We start from the raw sequence: 22870 nt of genomic DNA, 5'->3' as shown, positions 1-22870 counted from the left end.
CACTATCAAAGTGCTAGCAAGAAAAGAGAAGGAGGCCACAGTGTCAGGGAATTGGAAATGGAAAACCCTGGATGACAACAAGGACAAACAGGGGGGACAGTGAGAAGGTGGAAGGGGATCCCATCGATAGGGAGGGACTCAAACAAGGCTTTGAGGAGTTTGGCACTAGTACTTATAGATGCTTAGTCACAAGGAAGGATAGGAAGGTGGTGTGGAGGAACTTTGACTTTGCTTCACCTAATATAGGCATTAAACAAGAACTAATTAGAACTCAAGTCAAAGAAAATGAAGAGGGAAAAATCTAGTTGGAGGAGTTGATTGATCCTGCTCTAGTCATTCTCGGTGACATTGCTAAGGAGAACCTAGATATGGATGTCCTTAAAAGTGCAAAAAATAATGTGGTGGATAGCTTCCATACCACTAAGTGGCTTTTCCACAAATTCCTTACCTCAAACACAAAATGAGCACTCTGGAAAGGGAGACCTATAGCTTAAAGAACAAGGTCAATGAGGATGAACAAAGCATGGATAGAAGAGTGGAGGAAGTCAACAATAGAACTCACGCAATGAACATGACAATGAAAGGAATAGTTGAGAAAAGCTCCAGCATCCTCAAGGACAATGAGAAGATCAAGAAGTTCATCCACTTTACGGACGATCAGAGCATCAACAAGGAGCAGGACCCTGACACCCACAGCTTAAAGGATAGGACTTTGCATGAAGGTGCAAGGAAGTGAACTAGATCCAGCACTAGGAAAAATGATACTCTAGTCCTAAACCAGGAGCTTTCTGAGATGAAGGAGGTAGTAGGCAAGCTATTAGAGTTGGAGATAAAGGTAGCTGAAATGTTGAGAGACATTGTCTGAGCGCCCTGGCCTTTTGTGGGTTGCCCTAGTTTTTTGGCACATCTCCTTGGCTTTATTTCTATTTGTATCTTTGTTTAGGGAGATGTTCTTTCTTTTTTCTTTTTGGCTCTATTTGTAGCCTTTTGTGTTCTATTGTAGACTAATCTTTTTATGTTCAGGTTTCAAGGCCCTTTTAAAGCCTACTTTCCTTAATAAAAAACAACCACCCTTCTAACCTAAATGTTGATGTAGGGTGAAACTCAAGATTGTCTTCAAACTTACACTTTAAAAAAAATTAATTCTTTATCTTTTTTATTTTATATATAATTTTATTTTTAATTATTATATTTCTATCATCCCCATTGTGTGTGTATACCTATATATAGGTGTATACTTATAAACATATACACGTGTTTTTGTTTTTTTTTTTTTAATAAATTTTAAAATTTCAGTACTCTTCTCATGTTTTCAATATTTTTATTCTCGTATTATTAGTTATGGTTAAATAAATCATTTTCAAATATGTATATCCTTTATTATTTTCTATGTTAACTCTTAATTTTATTACCTTTTTCTTTTTTTCTCTTTTCTTTTTTTCTCTACACTCTATTACATATATATTATGTATATTTATATTATTTAAATCTTTTCATTATTTCTTTAATCTTGTAATGTGTCACTATTAATTCCCTTTCTTCAATCTCTCCCTCTTTGTACCATGATCCATCTTATTACTTGGTAGAGATTACTATTCCATTTATTTCATCCTTGTTCTCTTTATGCATACCATCATAATGATGAATCACATGATATGATAAAAAAACATTAATATAAAGATATTTACACAATCAAATCTCAAAACAACTTACCTACAATTCCATAGATTATGGAAATCTAGTTAGTCTTATTATAATCTTTATGTTTTTCATATATGTAGAGAAATATCTATATACTATGGTGTTGTTTATAACCATACGATTTGTAAGTTGCATCAATAAATACCTAATTTTACTATGGATCATTAGTGCAACACACTAATGTCCAACATGCTCATCTTTACTCACATTTTTTGCCTACAAATGATAATGGTCTAGTATAATATTAAACATTGACATCTATTTAATTTCATTCTAGAAGTACATGTTGCAACTTGCAACCAAAAAAATATATTTTTTATTGATAGTATGATAAAACCAATGATTGTCCATCTACTAAATATTGACAAGATACTACTACAATTTTATTTATAATAAATCATATTATTTCTCATTGTTCAAAATTTAGGAATTTTAAAAACACGTTTATAATATTTATTTAACAAATAAGATATTTTTCACTATTTAATCAATTTCTTATTATCTCTTTTGGATCCTTCAGGGTGGGCTCTCACCAACTCCAGATTCAGATCGACCACCATATAGATAGAGAGGATCGGGTTTGTAGACTTTGTACCATGGCAGAGGAAAAACCTAAGACACATTTTCTTTTCAGATGCCTCATATACTACGAGATCATAGGGAGATTCTACTATTTTTTTAGAGAGTGAAGATCCCTCTCAAACTTCTTCAGGTACACAAATCAGCATTGCATTGCACTTTATCCTCATGAATCCATGTAGCTTCATGACCAAACTTTGCATCTATCTTTCCCTATAGGTTAGACCTAGGTATAGCTTATAACATCCTTCTTCTCATCCTTATCTCCTACCCAAGGTACAAACTGACCATATAGTTTCATGTACACGAGCCACTTTAGATCAGTGAAACCCCATAGTGTTCCTATCTACCAGCAACACTCATCCTGCAACACTTAGCGATAAAACAGAGCCCCTGGTTGCCCCTATCCTTCTTATTCATTATTTTCCTTCTTCCCTTTGAGGAAGGATCCCTAAACCCTAATCATGTTCATGGTGACTCTTTCTCTCTTCCTCATCTTGTAGTTTAGGTTTTGTGCTTGCTCTTTTATCTACACCATTTGGTGTTTCATTTGGTTCTATCTTCTTGGTTGTAAGTTCCTAGTCCCTTAGACTGGTGTTGTGTTCTCTTGTTGGACATTAATATTATCTTATCTTATCTTATATTATTATTGATTAAATATCATATACATTTTGGAATTTCTTTTTTTTTTTCTTAAATGTAACGAAGTAGAATAAGATACATTTTGTTGGACTAAGAATGAGCTTCAATCATCTCCTTATTAGAAAAAACTCTATTTAGAAAAATATTTCATATATATAAATATTATTTATTTAAAGAAGGTTTGCAAATTATACATTTTATTCAAATAATATTAAATTGTAGATAAAGAAAAGAATTAAAATTTATTAAATTAATAATAATACGTGTTCATTGAAAATGCTATAATAAAAAATAAATATTCTATTACAATTTTTTTTCACATGCATGAACATCTAAAACTTGATAAAAAATAATACATTCTTACATAAAAGAACAACCAACAAATTTTACCTATGATTGTGATATGTAGAAAAGATAAGATATCATGTGGTAAATAACAATATGTTACATAAATGGATGTGAAGATGAAGTAGTGAAGTGGAAATATAGAAATCAAACTATATATATATATATATATTCATCTCATATATTTATTTATAAGGGTTATGTATGTAAATTACATAATTTGAGAGAAAGGCCATGAACATTTTTGTGGTAACTAAAGTTTAAGTTGAAAAGGTTCATTCACCCCTAACCTTGTAGTTGGAGTAACAAAGAGATGTAGTTTCTTGGAATGGTGATTCCAAAGGATTCTCTCATGTCCAACTCTCCATATTTCCTATTGAAATAGTGCACAAGGTATCCTAATGCCATTTCCAGGTTGGCAATGGCCATGGAAGTACCAAGACAACTTCTCCTTCCTAATCCAAAAGGAATCATGGTTAATTTTGGATCCCTTATTATGTCAAAGTCTTTACCCATAAATTTCCCGAGCTTGGATTTGGAAGGATCTTCCCATACTTTTGGATCTCTTCCTATTGCCCAAGCATTAACAATAATCCATATTTTTGTTGGTATGAAGTACTCTTGGTGAGACCCGTTAGTGTAGTTTTTAAATTTCCTAGTGGGTTATTTATTTTTCCCTATAATTGCTAGTTCTTTTCCTACACTTTTAATAATCTTTCTTAGGTTAATAAAGCATGTCTAATGTAGAAAGTGGTTGCGAGGTGTCACCTTCCTACATGTAGTATCCATTAGCTATCTAAGGAAGATACTTTTCTATCTCTAGTCTAATAGATGGTTACTCCTCATTGGTTGGTGTTGCCACCTCCTCCCTCTTCCTAGTCTATTTAAGCATGCTACCTGGCTTGTATTTGGGATCGATTTATTTTGCATCCTCTTAATACTATTTTGCTTCTAGCATTTGCATTACTCTCTTGGAAACTAACTCTATGTTGCTATTTTGATTTTGTATCATTTGCATTCATAGTTTAGATATCTATTCTTTGCACTAGTTTTTTGGGTTATCAATCTTTTCAAATTCTAACAAGGCCCTTCCACAACACAATCTTCTCTAGACTCATGGGGGATGAGCAAGGGGCCTATTCGATACAATATTAGGGTCTCTATTAGCACACAATGCAAGTTTTTCATTCTTGCAAAATGAGACGCCATTAATTTCTCATCCTTTTTCACTATAGAATCAATTTCTTCCTACAATTTCTTCATAATATGTGAATTTCACAATAACTCACTCATTGCCTAGTCCACTGTAGATGCAGATGCCTCTATTGCCACAAGAAACATATCCTATGAACACAAACAAATCAAAACATATATAAACAAATATAATCATGAATACAAAGCAATGCAACCACTTTTTATTCCAACAATAGAAAATATATTATGATCTAAAATATTAGTGATAAGAAATCTTTAAACATCCACAAATCAACCACAAATCTCAAACTATATATATTCAATGGTATCTCCAACAACCCATTTTCCTTCTCTAAACCTCAAAACTACATATATCCAATAGTATTTGCAACAACACATGATACCATAGATTATGTAAATCTAGTTAGTCTTATTATAATCTTTATGTTTTTCATATATGTAGAGAAATATCTATATACTATGGTGTTGTCTATAGCTATATGATTTGTAAATTGCATCAATAAATACCTAATTTTAGTACGCATCATTAGTGCAGCACACTAATGTCTAACACCCTCATCTTTACTCACATTTTTCCCCTACAAATGATAATGGTCTAGTACAATATTAAACATTGACATCTATTTAATTTCATTCAAGTACAAGGACTTGTTGTAACATGCAACTAAATATATATTTTTTTATTGATAGTATGATATAACCAATGATTGTCCATCTATTAAATATTGACAAGATACTACTAGAATTTTCTTTATTGTAAATCAGGTTATTTTTCATTGTTCAAAATTTAGGAACCTTGAAAACATATTTAGAAAATTTATTTAATAAATAAGATATTTTTCACTATTTAATCAATTTATTAATGATTAAATATCATATACATTTTGAAATTTCATTTCTCTTTTACTTAAAAATAGTGAAGGGGAATAAGATATATTGTATTGGACTAAGAATGAGCTTTGATCATCTTCTCAATAGAACAAACTCTATTTAGAAAAAGCTTTCATATTTATAAATATTATTTATTTATAGAAGGTTTGCAAATTATACATTCTATTCAAACAATAATAAATTGTATATAAAGAAAAGAGTTTAAAATTATTAAATTAATAATAATACATGCTCATTAAAAATGTTATAATTAAAAATAAGTATGATATTACAATATTTTACTCATGTGCATTAACATCTAAAACTTGATAAAAAATAATGCATTCTCACATAAAAGAACAACCATCAAATTTTACCTATGATCGTGTTATTAAGAAAAGATAAGATATCATGTATTAAATAACATGTTACATAAATGGATATAAAGATGAAGTGGAAATATAGAAACCAACCTATATATATATATATATATATATATATATATATAGAGAGAGAGAGAGAGAGAGAGAGAGAGAGAGAGAGAGAGGGGTCATGAACATTTTTGTGGTAACTAAACTTTAAGGTAAAAAGGTTCATTCACTCCTAACCTTGTAGTTGGAGTAACAAAGAGATGCACTTTTCTTGGAATGGTGATTCCAAAGGATTCTCTCATGTCCAACTCTCCTTCATATTTCCAATTGAAATAGTGCACAAGGTATCCTAATGCCATCTCCATGTTGGCAATGGCCATGGAAGCACCGGGACAACTTCTCATTCCTGATCCAAAAGGAATCATGGTTAATTCAGGATCCCTTATTATATCAAAATCTTTACTCATAAATCTCTCAGGCTTGAATTCAAAAGGATCTTCCCATAGTTTTGGATCTCTTCCTATTGCCCAAGCATTAACAATAATCCGGGTTTTTGTTGGTATGAAGTACTCTTGGTGAGACCCTTCCACAACACAATCTTCTCTAGATTCATGTGGGATGAGCAAGGGACCTATTGGATACAATCTCAGTGTCTCTTTCAGCACACAATGCAAGTATTCCATGCTTGCAATATGAGAAGCCGTTAATTTATCATCCTTTTTAACTATAGAATCAATTTCTTCTTTCAATTTCTTCATCACATGTGAATTTCTCAATAACTCACTCATCACCCAGTCCACGGTAGACGCGGATGCTTCTATTGCTGCAAGAAACATATCCTCTAAACACAAACAAATCAAAACAAATATAAATAAATACAATCAATACAAAGCAATGCAACTACTTTGCATTCCAACCATAGTATATATATATGTATATACATACACATACATATATATAAATACACACATATACATATATATGTATGTATGTATATGCATATATACATATATACGTATATATATACATATATATATATGTGTGTGTGTATGTATATATATGTATGTGCACACACACGCACACACATATATATATTTTAATCACAAATTTCAAATTATATATATTCAATAGTATCAACCTATTTTCCTTCTCTAAAACTCAAACTACATAACCCATTTTCCTCCTCTTTTAGTCTTCTAGCTTTGTGGTGACGGAAAAGAAAAAAAGCCCAAAACAAAAACATACGAGAAAGTTGAGAATTTGACTCACCATAATGATACCCTTCCTATCTTCATCCTTGATATTATCCATATCCACAAGCACATCAATCAAGTCTTTCTGCCGATCCTCCTCTTCCTCCTCTGTACTGCGCCTCCCCTTTCGCTGCACATGTTCCTCTATTATCTTGTCAAAAATGGCGTCCAAGCGGTGGAAGACATTCTTCATACGCCGCTTCAGCCCCTGCAAGTCGAGCCAGTCCAACCAGGGAATGAAATCCCCAATATTAACAGCTCCCATCAACTCATTACCCTGCCAAACCAAGTCCTCAAACTCACTCCCACCGGATGCTCTGTCAGCATTAGTCCTGCCAGTCAGAATTCGCCACATCAAGTCGGAGCTGTAGCAGGCAACGCTCTCGCTCAAATCCACGGCTCCTCTCCCTTGCTCGCTGTTCTCCCAGATCGATCTCACCATCGCCATCGCCTCTTCCTCCCTCACACCTCCGAACGATTCCACTCTCTTCCCATTCAGCAGCTCCAACATGCATATCTTTCTCATTCTTCGCCAATAATCTCCGTAGGGGTCAAACACAATGTCCTGCCCTTTGTAAAACAGGTACTTTCCGGCGCTATTCATTGGCCTGCTCGCAAAACTCAAGTCGTGGGTTTTCAGAAACTGCTTGGCCGCTTGAGAAGAAGATGCAACGACCACATCAACAGAGCCCAACTTCACCGCCATTATTGGCCCATGTTTTTCCGCCAGCCGCTGCAGACCGCGGTGAGGAAGAGCTCCCAACTGGTGGAGGTTTCCAATGATGGGCAGCGGAAATGGCCCTGGCAAACATGACAATCTTCCTGTGCCTTTTCTCGCCCCTCTCAACAAAATGGACAATAACACAGTAAACAGAAAGATTGCGAGTCCTGTTGCTGAAACGATCATACTGAAATGAAGATCCATTTCTGAGGAGACCCACAAAGGCAAGACTGCTGCTTTGCTTTGCTGGGGAGGGAAGTCTTTATAGGAAGATGCTCCTGTTATTTCGGCTCTCCATTATTTGAGGATGACGTAAATGCACTGCGATCCCTATTTTTGTCTTTAATATGCCTTTTCTTTAATAGCCAGGGACGGTGAACTGATGTGAAAAATAATCATAGCTGTCATTTTATGGTGCGATATTTATGTTTTCTGTCTTTCAATTTTTAACTCTTGAGAACGACGTCAGTGTTGGATGTGAAGTCCAACTGTCATGTCTGTTTATTTCACATTCTTCTTATTTGTCTCTTCGTCTTCTCTTGAAGAACTAATGTATAAATATAAGGGCAAAGCCCTGTGTATGACAAGCTGTAAGCTGCAATGACTGAATAATATATTTGCTCTGCTCTCGGTGTGGACGTAGCCACAGTTGTAGTGAACCACGATAAATCATGTGTCTCTTTCTCTGTTTTGTGGTTTGCAATTTATCTTTTAGAATTAACAGTCAGTAAGGGAAGGGATCTAATAATTTCACTCATCTGTAGTTAATTATATCATTTTTTTCTGTTTATCAATTAACAATCAAGAAAGATAAAAAATTATCAACCACTATTATTATTAGTTATATCAGATATTACTACAGTATTATTGTCTATTTTCTATCATTTTTGAAGCTTTCTGAAAACGATAATAGAATCATTAGACATCTGACAGCTACTGGAATTCTCCCTAGTTAGAATTTGTAAATTTAAATCAAATAAAATTTATTACAATTCCTGATACCCTCCCTCTACTTATACATTTAAAAGTTTCCATTTACTTTCGTCACCTCCTAATTGCTGCATGTTAAATAAAAAGCATCACATATTCTGTAGTGTCATATTATTCCACAAGTGGTGCTATTGGATGTATCGAGCAAAAAATAAACATGCTTCCTATTTAATTTTAATCAGCTACAGAAGATATAGACTTCCCCATTGTGCAACGTGGAACATCCACTATCCCACGTGAAACGGCCAGCCATCTTTTACAACTTTATTGTTCTCACTTTATAGTAATAATTTATTGAGGAGTAGAAATGCTCAATCTGAAAAGATACGTATAAGGAAATGGTTTCTTTATTTGTTCTTATCTTTGAAGATGAAGAGATGTTATTTTAATAAATGATAGGACATTTTCTTTATAAAAAAATTTATAAAAATGGATGACAGGGCTTAATCAGTATATTCAAAGTGTTGACCACTTTCATAATAATTTAATACTTTTGATCTAAGAATTAAGATTAGTGTGTGATGTTTAAGCCATTCCCACTGATGTAAACCCAGATGTTACCCCGACGCTGCACAGGTTAAGTTAACGCCCTGAAGAACCCCGACGCTTCGCAGGTTAAGTTAACACCCTGAAGAACATAACTTTGTCAGATCTTGTTCTCCCTTACTCATATTTATTTCCTTCTATTGTGAACGTATGCTTTGCAGAGGAGAAAGTATGGCCTGTTGCAGAGCAGTCTGCTATTTGCAAAATGTGGAAGGTGATGTGAACTGTTTTGACAGACTGCTTCATAGAAATGTGTTTGCACCGAACGCCTTGCTCACAGGATACCTAGTAAGAGGATTTGTAGAAAAGCATTTGGAAACTTTCCAGAAATTTTGATTTGCAGGCTTCAATCCAGATTCCTCAATCGTTAGCAGCATGCTCAAACTTTGGAATTTTGTCAGATGTAAATATCGTTGCTACTGCCCTCGTAGACATCTGCAGAACATGGAAGCAGGGAGATGTCAATTCTTCAACAAAATATAACGCCCACAACAATATGAGTTCACAGAATGCTCTTCTTGCAAGTTATTGATCCCCCAAAAAAAATGCGTTCAATAAAATCCAATCGGCAGGTGTAAATGCAGACTCTACAACCGTTGCCAGAGCCGTCGATCTTTTAGCATGTGTAAATGTAAAAGCTAGAAAATTTAGTTTTAAACCGACATATGAATAAATGTGCAGCAAATATGTTTACACTATAAAAGGGGGAAATTATACATGACAAGGCTTGCCAGTATTGAGAAAATCAGTTTAAAGATCCTGCAAATCTATGGCGATTCAAAGTTGATAACTAAGTATGTTAGATTAAATGTAAAGCATATAAGTATCATATGCAAAATATTAGATTTTTTAATGCATCTATTTCTCGAAACAAAAATAAAAAATGGCAGACAAGAATGCCTTATTACTCTCAATGAAATAATTTCTTAAAAAGAAAATGATGTCATAGAGCTAATCATTTAGCTCAGAGCCAATGAATCTACTAATTAGATGGTATTCAAAATGATGAAAATATTATTCAATACATTAACAATATAATGATAAGTATAAATCATAAAGTTAAGAAATGTATAGTGATCAAATCTTTTAAAATAAATCAAAATTAATTTATCAATAAAATTAATAATTCTAGAAGTCATGTTAAGTCTATATGATTATGCTAGAGAAGAAAGATAGCAACAAGTAAATTAGATCAAGGAAATACATGGGACTCCTTAAGAAGAATTATGAAAACAAGTGTCACATTAAGAAGGAAATCTAACATGTCTAATTAGCATCAACAACTAATATGACCAAGTTGTGGCTAATGATTATAAGGAATTGAAAGGATAGAACAAGGATATAATTCAACACAATCAAACTTATCTCTAAAGAAAAATTAGAGAGGTACCAATAATCGATTATGGAAGAGTGTCTTAGAGTGTACCAACAATCTTATCTCATGAAAAAAATATTTTTTCACTTAATTTTTTTTATTCTACAAATTTTCATTTGGGTTCCAATAATTATTTAGTTAAATATTGTAAATCTGGCTACATTTCACTACATTTGTTGGTCACACAATTTGGTTGGGGAACATGTGTGCTACTTTGATCCATCAATATATAATGTTTTATTTATTAAAAATAACCACTATGAAGGTATACATAAACTTCTTAGCTATTACTAGGTAGGCATAATACCAAATAGTTTTATTCTTCAAGAATTTATCAACTTTATATAGCATTTAGTGAGAAAGGAATTAACAGAAGATACACTACCTAGGAGAACTTATCATATGATATAAATTGAGATTCATTGATCCATCTATACCACATTTATTCTCAAATATTCTTTTACGCATTAAGCTAACTACACATTAAAATGTCATAAATATTTACATCACTATTGATCATTATCATTCCTAAAGCTCTGGGATACCATATAATCATCACTTGCAACCATCGGAAAGAAGTCAAATTAAATTGTTGAGTCAAGAGTCGAGTTTAAACATTGTATTGGAATATCATCCAAATAATGTAAATCGCATATATTTATATTTAAACATCTAAATCCTAGAAAATGTTGGAAACCCTTAGCCCATTATAACAGATTGAAACTCATTTATGATGAAGAAATAATAAATTTTATATCATTTTTTAATATTGTGTTGTCTAATTGCACTAAATGGTCAAATAATTTTTATTTTTATCCTCTATCTATGACTGAATCAATGGGACGTGAACTTATCAATTCAATTATGGTCAAAGTTAATATATCTTGTTTAGTACTTGAATTGCTAGCGAAAAAATGAATGGAGAGATTATCTTTGCAAGATTATAGAGAGTTTCATTGAGTCTGTTAAGAGACACTACTCTACTCTGTATGGATGTAGTAAAAGCTCTTATTAGTTTTTAATCCTAGATAACTTCTCAAGTTTTAAATAAGTATTAGTAATAGAAGATAAAATGGATCACTTTTTTTACATTTAAAATATATAATTTATTCTAGAAAAGAATGAAGACATTGAAAATATATTTAATACCATTTTAAAGTATCATGATATGACTAACTGTATTTAAATAAAGAACACTATTTTTATTAATTAAATGTGTCTCGTCAGTTTCATTTTTTTGGGTGCTCTTTGAATCCAAAAACACTATTGTGTTTTAGTGAGTTATAACTATTAATCCTAAAATAGTTCAAGGTTTTCTTAAGATTTTGCTTATGTGGCATAAAAAGAGCATGCAATATTTTAGATTAAAGAATAATAATTTATAACAAATTTTATGCATTCATATTGCACACTAATCTCACATAAAAATTATTAAATATTAACATAGATTAAAGAGGGTACATAAGAATTTGATATATCAAGGAGGCCATTTCAAAGGTACCAATATTGGTCAATAAATTAAGTTATCTATAGATTTTATCTTAAATACATCTATCTAGAATACAAGATAAAATTACTCCATCATTTATTCAAAAGGATGACAAGGTTGGTGCAAAGTAATATCTTATGCCATTCTAGTCTAAAACTAAAAGAATTCATGTAGAACTACAACTTTGTATTAAAGTTTATGATATTTTAATAAGATTAAAATATAATTGTTTAGAATGATAACATGTTCATTAATTTAAACACTTGTTAAATTCTCAATCAAATATAATCTATCATTAAATTACAACATATATGTTCTTAAAAAGTGCACACAAAAAAAAAAATTAAAAGTCTTTGAATACATGACATATTGAAACTATATCATCATGATTCACAAGTATTGGTTATTGATTTTTTATAGAGGATGGTATTCTTCTCTACATGTATTAATGATGAAAATGATAGTAGTAATGAATTTCCATATGGAAAACATGAAAAAAAGTAAGAAATAGCTAATTAATATAGTTGTGTCCTTATATTATTTACTGAAAATGATATAGGAACATAAATTATTCATAAAGAGGTCATGCTCGCTTTAAAATCATGAAAGAAAACATGTCCAAGCATAATAAGTATACAATCCTAATTGTAATCATGATGCTTAATTAAGCCCCATTTTATTGTTCTTGAGTTTTCTTGTATATTATACTTGATCCAATCTTGCTTCTAAGTTTCATTTAACACCTTCAAGCTATAATCATAATTATCAAAAAAAAAATTGAGGCCTTCTGGGGGGAATAGGTAGGCCCAATGGACCTATTCTTTGAGGTTTTCCTTAAAATCAAATAATCATCTCTATGGTTAAGCAAGAAATTGAGAACCTTGTTAGCTTCCTTTTTCATTCTTGCATTCTCTCATCCTGATGATGGATCATAGAGTGTGATCCGAAACGTTGATGCTAAAAAAACTGACACAATCAAATCCAGAAGCAAAAATTATATAGCTTCCTATTTTTTTTTTTGAGCTCTAAAATATTGTGAAATGTATATTTAATAAACCTATCTTTCCTCATCTAGAGAAGAAGGAAATTTGAATTCAAGATCCCTCCTACAATTTTACATTGAGGTATTCTCAAGAAAGATTTCAAGCATCCAAAGCATCATTTAATGAAAATCTTCTCCACTTTAGTAAGATTCTCCCTCATGAAGGAAAAATAAAGGGGACCTCAGTTAAGAAAGAATATCCTTGATTCTTCTCTACACTACAAGATCTATCAACTACATTTGAGAAACTATAAGCATATTCATAGACACATGACTTGAAATCCATTTGCAAAGGCATAAACATTTATATTTTTGGATATAATATCTTATAACATTAAAAATTTTCCTTTCATACATATGTTATTTCTATTTCATGGTTGATTCCTTAGCTAATATTTGAATATGGTGAACCCTTGTCTACACAACATTCTTTTTATTTTCTACATGTAAGAACAAGTGCTTCTTGCACCAAATAAAATTTGAAAAGTTCACAATCTAACATACAGTCTACAAATGAGAACTATCAGAAGTGTTAGCCTAGTCAACCTACTCCCTCTAAATCTTCTTCAAAATGATTTTATACATTATTTTCACCCTCTGGTTTCTATTTCTAGTGTTGGTATTGATCTATCGACTCTTTTTCTATCTTGTTTTGGGTATTTGTAGGATCATGGTATGCCAAAAAGTGATGATGTAAAAAAATCCTATTTTCCCTCAACAAAAATATAGTAAAAAGTGTGTTGAATTTTTAGTAGGCTTGGGTGTCATTGCAAATATCCAACCCAAAAGCCAAGGCACAAGCCTAATTGACTATTAGATCCATAATCAAATGTCTCATAATATTGAATATATAATAATATCATATAACCAATATCCAATCCAATATTATTAGATATTTGATACATGTGGGTTAAAAAAATTGAGCCACAACTAACAAATACCATTTTTTTGTGAAAACAACAAGCGCTTCTTATATCCAATTTGAAATTAAGTATAGGATACATCTAAGTCACATTTTTACCAAATTTCAAAAGGCGTGTTGAATTTTATATAATTTTATTGTTTTTTAAACGAAGTTTGTAGGTTTTTGATAAAAAGTAGGGTTTATTTGATTTTTTTTTATCATTTTTAAAAATTGATAGTAATTTTACATTTATTTTTAATGTAATCAAACAAGGAATCAAACCAAGAACAATAGTCAAATGGGAAAAACAAAGTCAAATTAGTACTAGCTTTAAGATTATCAAAACCTTTCATAGATAGTTTGTGCATACTATCAATCACCAGATAGAGAACTTTAACTTAAAACCCTAGAGTTCAATTCCCTTTTAACTTCAAACTAGGAAGACCAATTGAACAAAAAGTGCAATGCTTGTGATTTTTTATTATCAAGAGATTGTAACAAACTTCAGTCTATCAATGGTAATATGAATCTGAGAGGACACCCTAATTAATACTAATGAGGAAAATAAAGTATTTAATTAATTTTAAAAAGATGTGTACAATTGAGTCATGATTGGTTGCAATAGCTACTCAAAATATACACAAACAATATGATTTTTGTGTTGTGCCATGTTCTTCAATTATATATATATATATATATACATATATATATATATATATATATATATATATATATATATATATATATATATATATATATATATATATCTTTCACTAAAATCTATCTATATCTATTGCAGGGTCTTGGTACCTCCTCTTATAAAAAATGAAGAGGTGTAACAATAGCTTCAAACCCTTCCAAAATAACTAACTACAACTAATTACAACCAAACACAGAAATATTTACAATAAACAAAAAAAGAAAAGATCTCCTTAATCATTATGGTAGAAGGCCATATAGCACATCCAGCATGGCATTTAGGTAGGAACACTCATCAGACTAGTTTCCTTGCTCTACTAACATCTACTCCATCTTGGCCTTCTCTTGCTCTAATTCAAGCTCATGGAAATCACTTGCATAACGAGCATACTATGTCCTCAAGTCCCAAGAAACCATGTACATGTTGTTGATCATGTCAAACGGTCTTCTATTTCCATCTGACCTAGACTCAAAGATTTTCCAGGCCTTAGGTATCCATGGTGTTTGTACAGTATGTTTTTAGAAAACCCCTATTTTGATGGTTTCAAGGGCAATGATAGCAAATTATCTTATCAAATGGTCTAAACCTTGTACCAAATCTTTCATTGTCTATCCTCAAGTTGATAAGTTCTTGATTTGCACAATTGAGTTGACTTATCAAATCTACTTGTTGAAGAGATAGATCTTGAATTTCATTATCCTTTTCTTCTATCTTTTCAGTTAGCAATATCTTCTCTTCATTTGTCTTGTTGTTTTGTTCCATGTTTTCACACATTTTGACTGATTGAATTTCTTGTTCTCTTTTTAGCTTTCTAACTTCTTAATGAAGAGTGAGATTCTTCTCAAGTAGGTCTTTGATTGTTGCATTAGCTTCATCTAAACTTTTGTCTTGGAAAATGTCTTTAATTCGTTCTTCTGTCTAGAGATTATCATTCATTTGTACTGCTAGGTCTTTTCTTATTTTCAAGGATTGAGAGAGTTGCTCCTTTATTTTCTTTATTTGTTCCATGGTCATCTACATATCTAAATTTTCATTTTCAATAGCTTTCTCAAGTCTATACAATTTCATTGCCTCTAATCTTTTCTCAAGCTGCTAAATGTCAGATGTGAGAACCAAAATATCTAATAGCAATTGTTGGAAATATATGGTGGGTTAGGTGACCAAGATGGGGTGTAGGGGGGTGAATTAGGAACCAATAAAACTTTAATTTCAACTCATCAATTAATCATATTTAAGTTAATATGATCTAATTGCATGCATGAAAGACTAAAAGCAATAAAACATTCATAAGAGTTGACACAATGTTTGGTAACCCAAAAAACTTCCAAATAGAAAGTAAAACTAGGGTGGGGATGATATCCACAAGCTTTAGTACTATGGTATAAAGGTTTCCTGTTAATGCTTACAAATGATCATTTTTGCTGATCTTCCCTATTAGGAGAAATAAAGACTATTAGGTTCACTTTGTAAAAGGATTTATACAACACAATGATATATGCATTCAGTTAGGAGATTTAGCATAAGATTATTAACTCCACCTTGTTATAGGATTTGATTGATGCACTTTTTAGGATGAACTAGTGGTTGATCTCTACTCTACAACTCAATTTGCTAATTGAGATTCCTTTGATGTAGAAATTATCACCTTGTTGTGATAGACAAGACTCTACTTTTCCTTATACTACTTGTAGCATGTACTCTTCAATTCACATTCATATTTTTTACTCACTCATAAATTTTTTCTTTGGATATGAAAATATCTCTTACATTTATACCAATCCAAATAATTACATTCTAGAGTTGGCTACAATACCTAACTCAAAAATATTCACTAAGTTGGACCGATGTTGTAACTCAAGTTCTGAATATGACTCAAGTGATATTCTAACACTTAGAAACACTATCAACTCAAAAAGCTCTAGCACTCAGTTGACACTAGTGTTTGTTCCACATTGATCACTCAAAGTAGGCATGAGCTTAGTTAGCACTGATGGCTCGACGAGTACTAGAGAACTTGGTTAAAACTATAGCTTTGCCAACACTACCTTCCTTCTGCTTGGTTGACATGGCTATTTTGGTAGACAATATTAGCTAGGTTAACACTAATTCCTTCTTGGTTTACAATGTGAAGTTTGGTAGACTCTTTGAAGCTTATTAGCAATGTAACCAACCAAATGATTAAGTGCTTTGGTACTAACTGACAAATGATTTGACCACAAGGTCAATAGCCACATCATGTACAATAACATTTTGATCAGTCATCTCAACATGTTGAACACTTTGGACATCCCCCACTTGTTCACTATGATGTTCAAAATGCTCTAAAATATTCAAAAAAAGGTTACACAACAAATTGCAACTGAAGATGTTAAATTCTATTCATAATTGTGTGATCAATTTCCAAAAGAAAATTAATACCTCCACCACTATGATGCACATCATGGCCTTCATCATGCATAGGTTAGGTAATAGGATTTGAAGGGTTTAGTGAAATTTTATGCACATTTTTATCATAATTTGATATATAAAACAAAAATAGTCAATTTATGTTTGAAATTGACACCAAACATGAAATTTCTCAAAATTCAATCTGATTTAATTTTTATTTGACCAATTTACCTGTGTCTAATCTTGTGCACTAGATTCTTCATTATGGCTTTTAGATTCTTGGTGTAGGTGAGCAACCATAACTTTATAACCTTTCTTCAAGGTAGTTTTTCTATCTTCATCTGTGGGCTCTACATTGAATTCTATGCCCTATAGTTTTTTCTTAATAACATCAATTTTGCATGTATGATTTGATTAAACAAAATTGTTTGCAATATTTTATATATATATGAAATTCCATTGTTGCTACTTACAAGTAGAGAGTGAAGTTCCATATAGCCAACAAATCCAAGTTTGTCTCGGCCAACCTTTTGTACTCTTAGCTTTTGATGTGTCCTACAATCTATGAAAAGTTTTAAACATGTTAGACTATATATTTACAAAGATCACTAACTAGTGCATGATTACATTCTACTTAATACTATCATGACATACCTTTGTTTGCACTCTTTTGGTTCAATTCCTTTATCATGTAGTCCTTTCTCTTTTGCATCTTCTATTATTTCAATCCACTCCATCGGTGGAATCATAGGGGACACTCGCACTTTGGGTTGACCTTTAGATGTAATGTTCCCATTATTAAATAAATCATTTATTAAACTTTTGTTAATGTGTTGATTGATTTAATACATCATAGACCCTTTTTTATTTCATTTCCATAGGTAGTTTGGCCATTAACTATCTTTGTACACCCTCAAAAGGTTTTCCTAATGGGTATTAAAGCATGACTTGTAGGTAGTAGTAGGCATGATTTTGGGATTATTTCTTATACTACAAATTCCAGTCGGGATTCTTAGTTGTTCACCATTTTGAAAGTGAAAGATCTTCCTAATTTGGCTCATGCAATTTCAGTGGGATTTAACCCTCACCCTATTCTATCACCTATAACACTTCACTTGATCTGGAAAATTGGAGCACCATCTTTTGGCATATATTATTTGTATTCAAGTTTCTATTATTGTATTTGATCTACTTGTGTTTTTTATGAATAAATTTGCATTCATTGTTGTCGCTCAAACATCTAACTATGTGGCATACAGACATTCTCATATCACTCCTTGATTTTCTTGTATGGCCTTCATTCTTCCTCATATCTTCCACCATAACCCCATACCTCCCTTGCATTCTCCATCCACTCATCATATGACCTATTATATGGCCTATCTATCCTTCACACCATACGCCACCCTTTCATTTACCACCATATGACCCTAATAAACTCCATATGACATCCCTTCCCCTAATTCCACCATATGGCTTCAGCAACACCTCTACCCACTGTACACTTGGATATTATACGACCATCATTCTACCTCCCAAACACTATACTACTAGTTTAATTGTAGCACACAACCAATACCTTTGCAACATATGGCCATAAAAAATATCTTATCCTCTCTGTATCGCATATGTTAGTTACTTTCCATTTAACAGAATTTGGATATAATGAAGTTCATCTTCTTCGGGGTTGGAACATTATAGTGGTATCAGAGCTTCAATCCTACCAACTTGTGGATAGTGAATGAGAGTTTATAGCTAGAAGAGAAGGACAAATTTCATTGAAAGCATAGCTACTGAACTAGAACTAACAACTATCAAACTTGTGGCACTACTGAGAGAACTTGCCAAGAATCAGGCATAGATCATTGATACTCAATGACTCATGGAAGAGACTCTCAAGAAATTGGAAGACAATAAAATATCTAGAAAACAAAATGGTCATAGCACAGACTCGGTGTTGAGTAAATCAAACCCTCATCCACCATGCTCTCAACCTTCCATGCCATCTTTTCCCCCATGGATGAAGGCACCACATAAAGGGAAAAAAAACAACCTTTGAAGAGATGCAAGAACAATTGAGAGAAGACTAGAAGAATGCAAATTTTGAGGAAGATATATCCTACAAAGATTACGTGGATCTAAGAATGAGATATTTGGGAGGCAAAAACTAAGGATACTTTAGCAATGATCTCAAAAGAAATTTGAGTAAAGTAAATCTATCTCCATTTGACAGATTTGGATCCATATCTACACAAGCATGGGTAATGAAGGCCAATACTTACTTCTAGCTTAATCCCATGCCAAAAGAAGAAGCAATTAAATTTTTGACACTATACTTGGAGGGAGTTGCACATGAATGGTGGCATCACATTGGGGCATGATCAAATAAATACTTATGTGGAATTCACTAAGAGATTGATAGATTGATTTGATGGTAAAGATCTAAAACTTAATTTCAAAGATTTGGCACAGCTGAGATAAACTGGATTGATTGACTAGTACATTGTAGAATTTCAAAAAAAATCTATTTTGGTCACAAACATTTATAAAAGAAGATAGGTAGTGCTCTTCATGGATGGACTGATAGAACAACAAAAAGGTTGCGTAAAGGGGTTCAATTCTACCACCCTATCAGAGGCCATTAAGAAGGCACAAAGTATGGCATCATCATCAACATCATCCTTGTGAAGTTACTTACATTCCAAACCATTGGTATTTCTTAGGGATAGAGATAATAAACCTCCTCCCAAGAAGTCGTCATTGGATGAAGCTACCAACAAGAGCTTTGAAGGAAGAAACTATGTTTCAATTACAAGAGACCTTGGAAACTAGGCCACTAATGCCTTGAAAAAGGGAAGATCCATTACATTGAGGTCATGTCCAATGATGAGGATGAACAAGAAGAAATACCCACCAAAGACAACCAACATCACGATGGCACCAACATGGTTAGTTTGAACCATATAAGTAGAATTGCAGTATTTGTACAATGAGGAGAAACTATCGCCCTAGCCAGTAGCTTGAGGTGGATAGTGTTTTGTGTACGTAGAACTCTTCAAAGATAAAGTGTTATGGTGATGCTCGATAGCAAAGCTATACTAAATTTCATAAACTCTTCTCTAGTGAAATGAAGAGGTCTACCTATAGAGACACATGTAGGATTTCAGGTCAAGGTTGTTGGATGGACCCTCTTACCATGCACACACCTTGTTCTATAGCTAAGTATCACAATGGAAAATCACACGGTGACCAAAGATTTATTCATAGTGGATCTTGATGATATGGAGGTTATTCTAGGCATATAGTGGATGGAGACACTTGATAAATACACTTAGAGTTTCAAACGGATGGACTTCACTTTTGTTGTCGATGGAAAGAAGGTTGTTCTCTACAGAATGGAAAATGAAGGTCTAAAGGAAGTTTATGCACATAAGATGGAGGCTATTTTTCAGCATGATGATGTTGCATGGGCTACACATTGTTTTGTCTCAACAAAACCTATATAAGGAAAATGGACACCTCCCTAGGATGATGATCTCTAGAATATTTTGAGTAGACAAGATAAATTTTTCATTGATATTCCTCCCAAAATACCACCCCATCGAGGGTTTGAACATACTATCAAGTTGGAAGCTAGGGCCAAGCCAGTCATAACCACACCCTACCATCATCCCAAGAAATTAAAAGATGAGATCAAAAAAGACTATTCAAGAACTAATGGAGAAAGGATGGATCCATCCTAGTTTTAGCCCCTTCATGTCATCAGTAGTTTTGGTCAAAAATCAGGATGGGAAAATGCACATGTGTGTGGACTACTATGCTTTGAACAAAATAACAATAAAGAATAGATATCCCATTCCAAGGATAGATGAGTTTTTGGATGAATTGCATGGCATAGTCTATTTTCCAAAAATATATCTCTACTCTAAATACCATCAGATATGCATGAGGGAGGAAGACATAGAATAGATGACCTTCCATTTTCACTACAGACATTATGAATTTTTGGTCATGTCGTTCAGATCAAAAAATGCACTACTACATTCCAATTATGCATGAATCACATCTTCAACAAATAGTTGTGTAAGTACTTATTTGTATCTTTTGAGGATCTTCTTATTTATAGCAAGACATGGGAGGAGCACTTGAAGCATCTAGATGAAGTCCTATGGATCATGGAGGAGTAGTATTTTTTTGCCAAGCAATCCAAATGTGAATTTAGTATGACAAAAATATTGTACCTGGGGCATGTTGTCAGTAAATATAGAGCTTAAGTTCATCAAGAGAAGATTTAGGCTATCTTTGATTGGCCTCCCCCAAAATCACTCATAGATTCGTGATGGTTTTTTGAGCTATGTAGTTATTACTAGAGGTTCCTAAAAGGAGTCTCTCAACTCAGTATACCCTTAATGGTTCTAACAAAGAAGGGGTCTTTCTAATAGAACAAAAAGGTACAACTCACTTTTGATAAACTGAAAGAGGCAATGAGCACTTGTCCTATACTTGCATTACTTGATTTCACTCGACTATTCATTCTAGAGTGTGACGCATTTGAAGAAGCCATTGGCATGTTACCGATGCAAGATTGACACCCCATAGCTTATGAGAGCAAGAAGCTTACACAAATAGAATGCTTATATTCAATCTATGACAAAGAAATGTTGGCTACCGTACATGCAGTAACCAAGTTTTTCTAGTATCTGGTGGGCACCAAGTTTGTCATCCATACAGATCACAACAGTTTGAGATACCTTTTGGAGCAACAGGACTTGAACGAGAGGCAAAAAAATGGGTAAGAAAGGTTTAGGCTTTTGATTTTGACATTGAATATGTGAAAGGAAAGAACAATGTGATTATAGATACCTTGTCCAAGAAACCAGTCATTTGCTCACTAAACCAAATTTTAGCTGACTAGAAGGCATATTTGTTGGTAGAATATTTCAAAAACACATTTTCCTATGAGCTAATAGATGGAAACACCCAAGATGATACAAAGTGGTGGATGATATTATCTACTATAAAAATTGGATATTTTTAGTATCAAAATCCAAATTGAAGAAGAAAATCTTGAAGGAAGTACATGACTCACCCTTGGCAGGACACCCGAGTTTCCTCAAAACTTACAAAAGTCTCCAGGAGAGGTTTTCATGGAAAGGACTTGAAGGGGATGTGTTGCAATATGTAAGAGTGTGTGTGGTCTACTAGTAGAATAAATCCAAACACACTCTACCTGCCAAGTTATTGCAACCTCTGCCAATTCCAAAACATAAGTGAGAAAGTATCTCAATGAATTTCATAACAAAGCTTCCCAAGGTAAATGGGAAGGATTGTATTTTCATGGTGGTTGAAAGATTGACAAAGTACACACATTTATTTGCCATCCCTCTAGATTTTTAGGCCACACACATTGTCGATCTATTTTTTAGAGAAGTCTCATTTGCACGGGTTACCTCGAAACATTATCAGTGATCAAGATAGGCAATTCATCAATATATTCTAAGCAAAACTATTTCAATTGGTAGGGAAAAAATTGTCACCAAGTACTAGTTACCACCCCTAAACAGATAGACAAATAGAGATTGTGAACAAGTGGCTTGAAGGTTACCTTCAAAACTATGTTTCGACACAATAAGCATGGGTCAAGTGGATACATCTAGAAGAATATTGTTACAATACCACATATCACATGTCCATCAAGATGGCACCACTCAAAGCTCTGTATGGGTACAAACCCCTCTC

General features: G+C 32.8%; 1 protein-coding gene across 1 annotated transcript; it reads right to left on the bottom strand.

Moving 5' to 3' along the window:
- Positions 1-5904: 5904 nt before the first annotated feature.
- Positions 5905-7958, bottom strand: LOC149534104 (cytochrome P450 750A1-like). The gene is made up of 2 exons (XM_089805226.1): positions 6993-7958; positions 5905-6562 (listed from the first exon to the last, which is right to left on the bottom strand). The coding sequence occupies exons 1-2, from the start codon at positions 7899-7901 to the stop codon at positions 5924-5926; spliced, it is 1548 nt and encodes a 515-aa protein (XP_089661352.1). The 5' UTR covers positions 7902-7958; the 3' UTR covers positions 5905-5923.
- Positions 7959-22870: the final 14912 nt, after the last annotated feature.

The sequence above is a fragment of the Cupressus sempervirens genome, chromosome 10 (assembly GCF_028749045.1).
Source record: "Cupressus sempervirens isolate cs-2001-9-10 chromosome 10, ASM2874904v1, whole genome shotgun sequence".
Lineage (NCBI taxonomy): Eukaryota > Viridiplantae > Streptophyta > Pinopsida > Cupressales > Cupressaceae > Cupressus > Cupressus sempervirens.
This window is presented reverse-complemented; position numbering and strand designations above follow the sequence as displayed.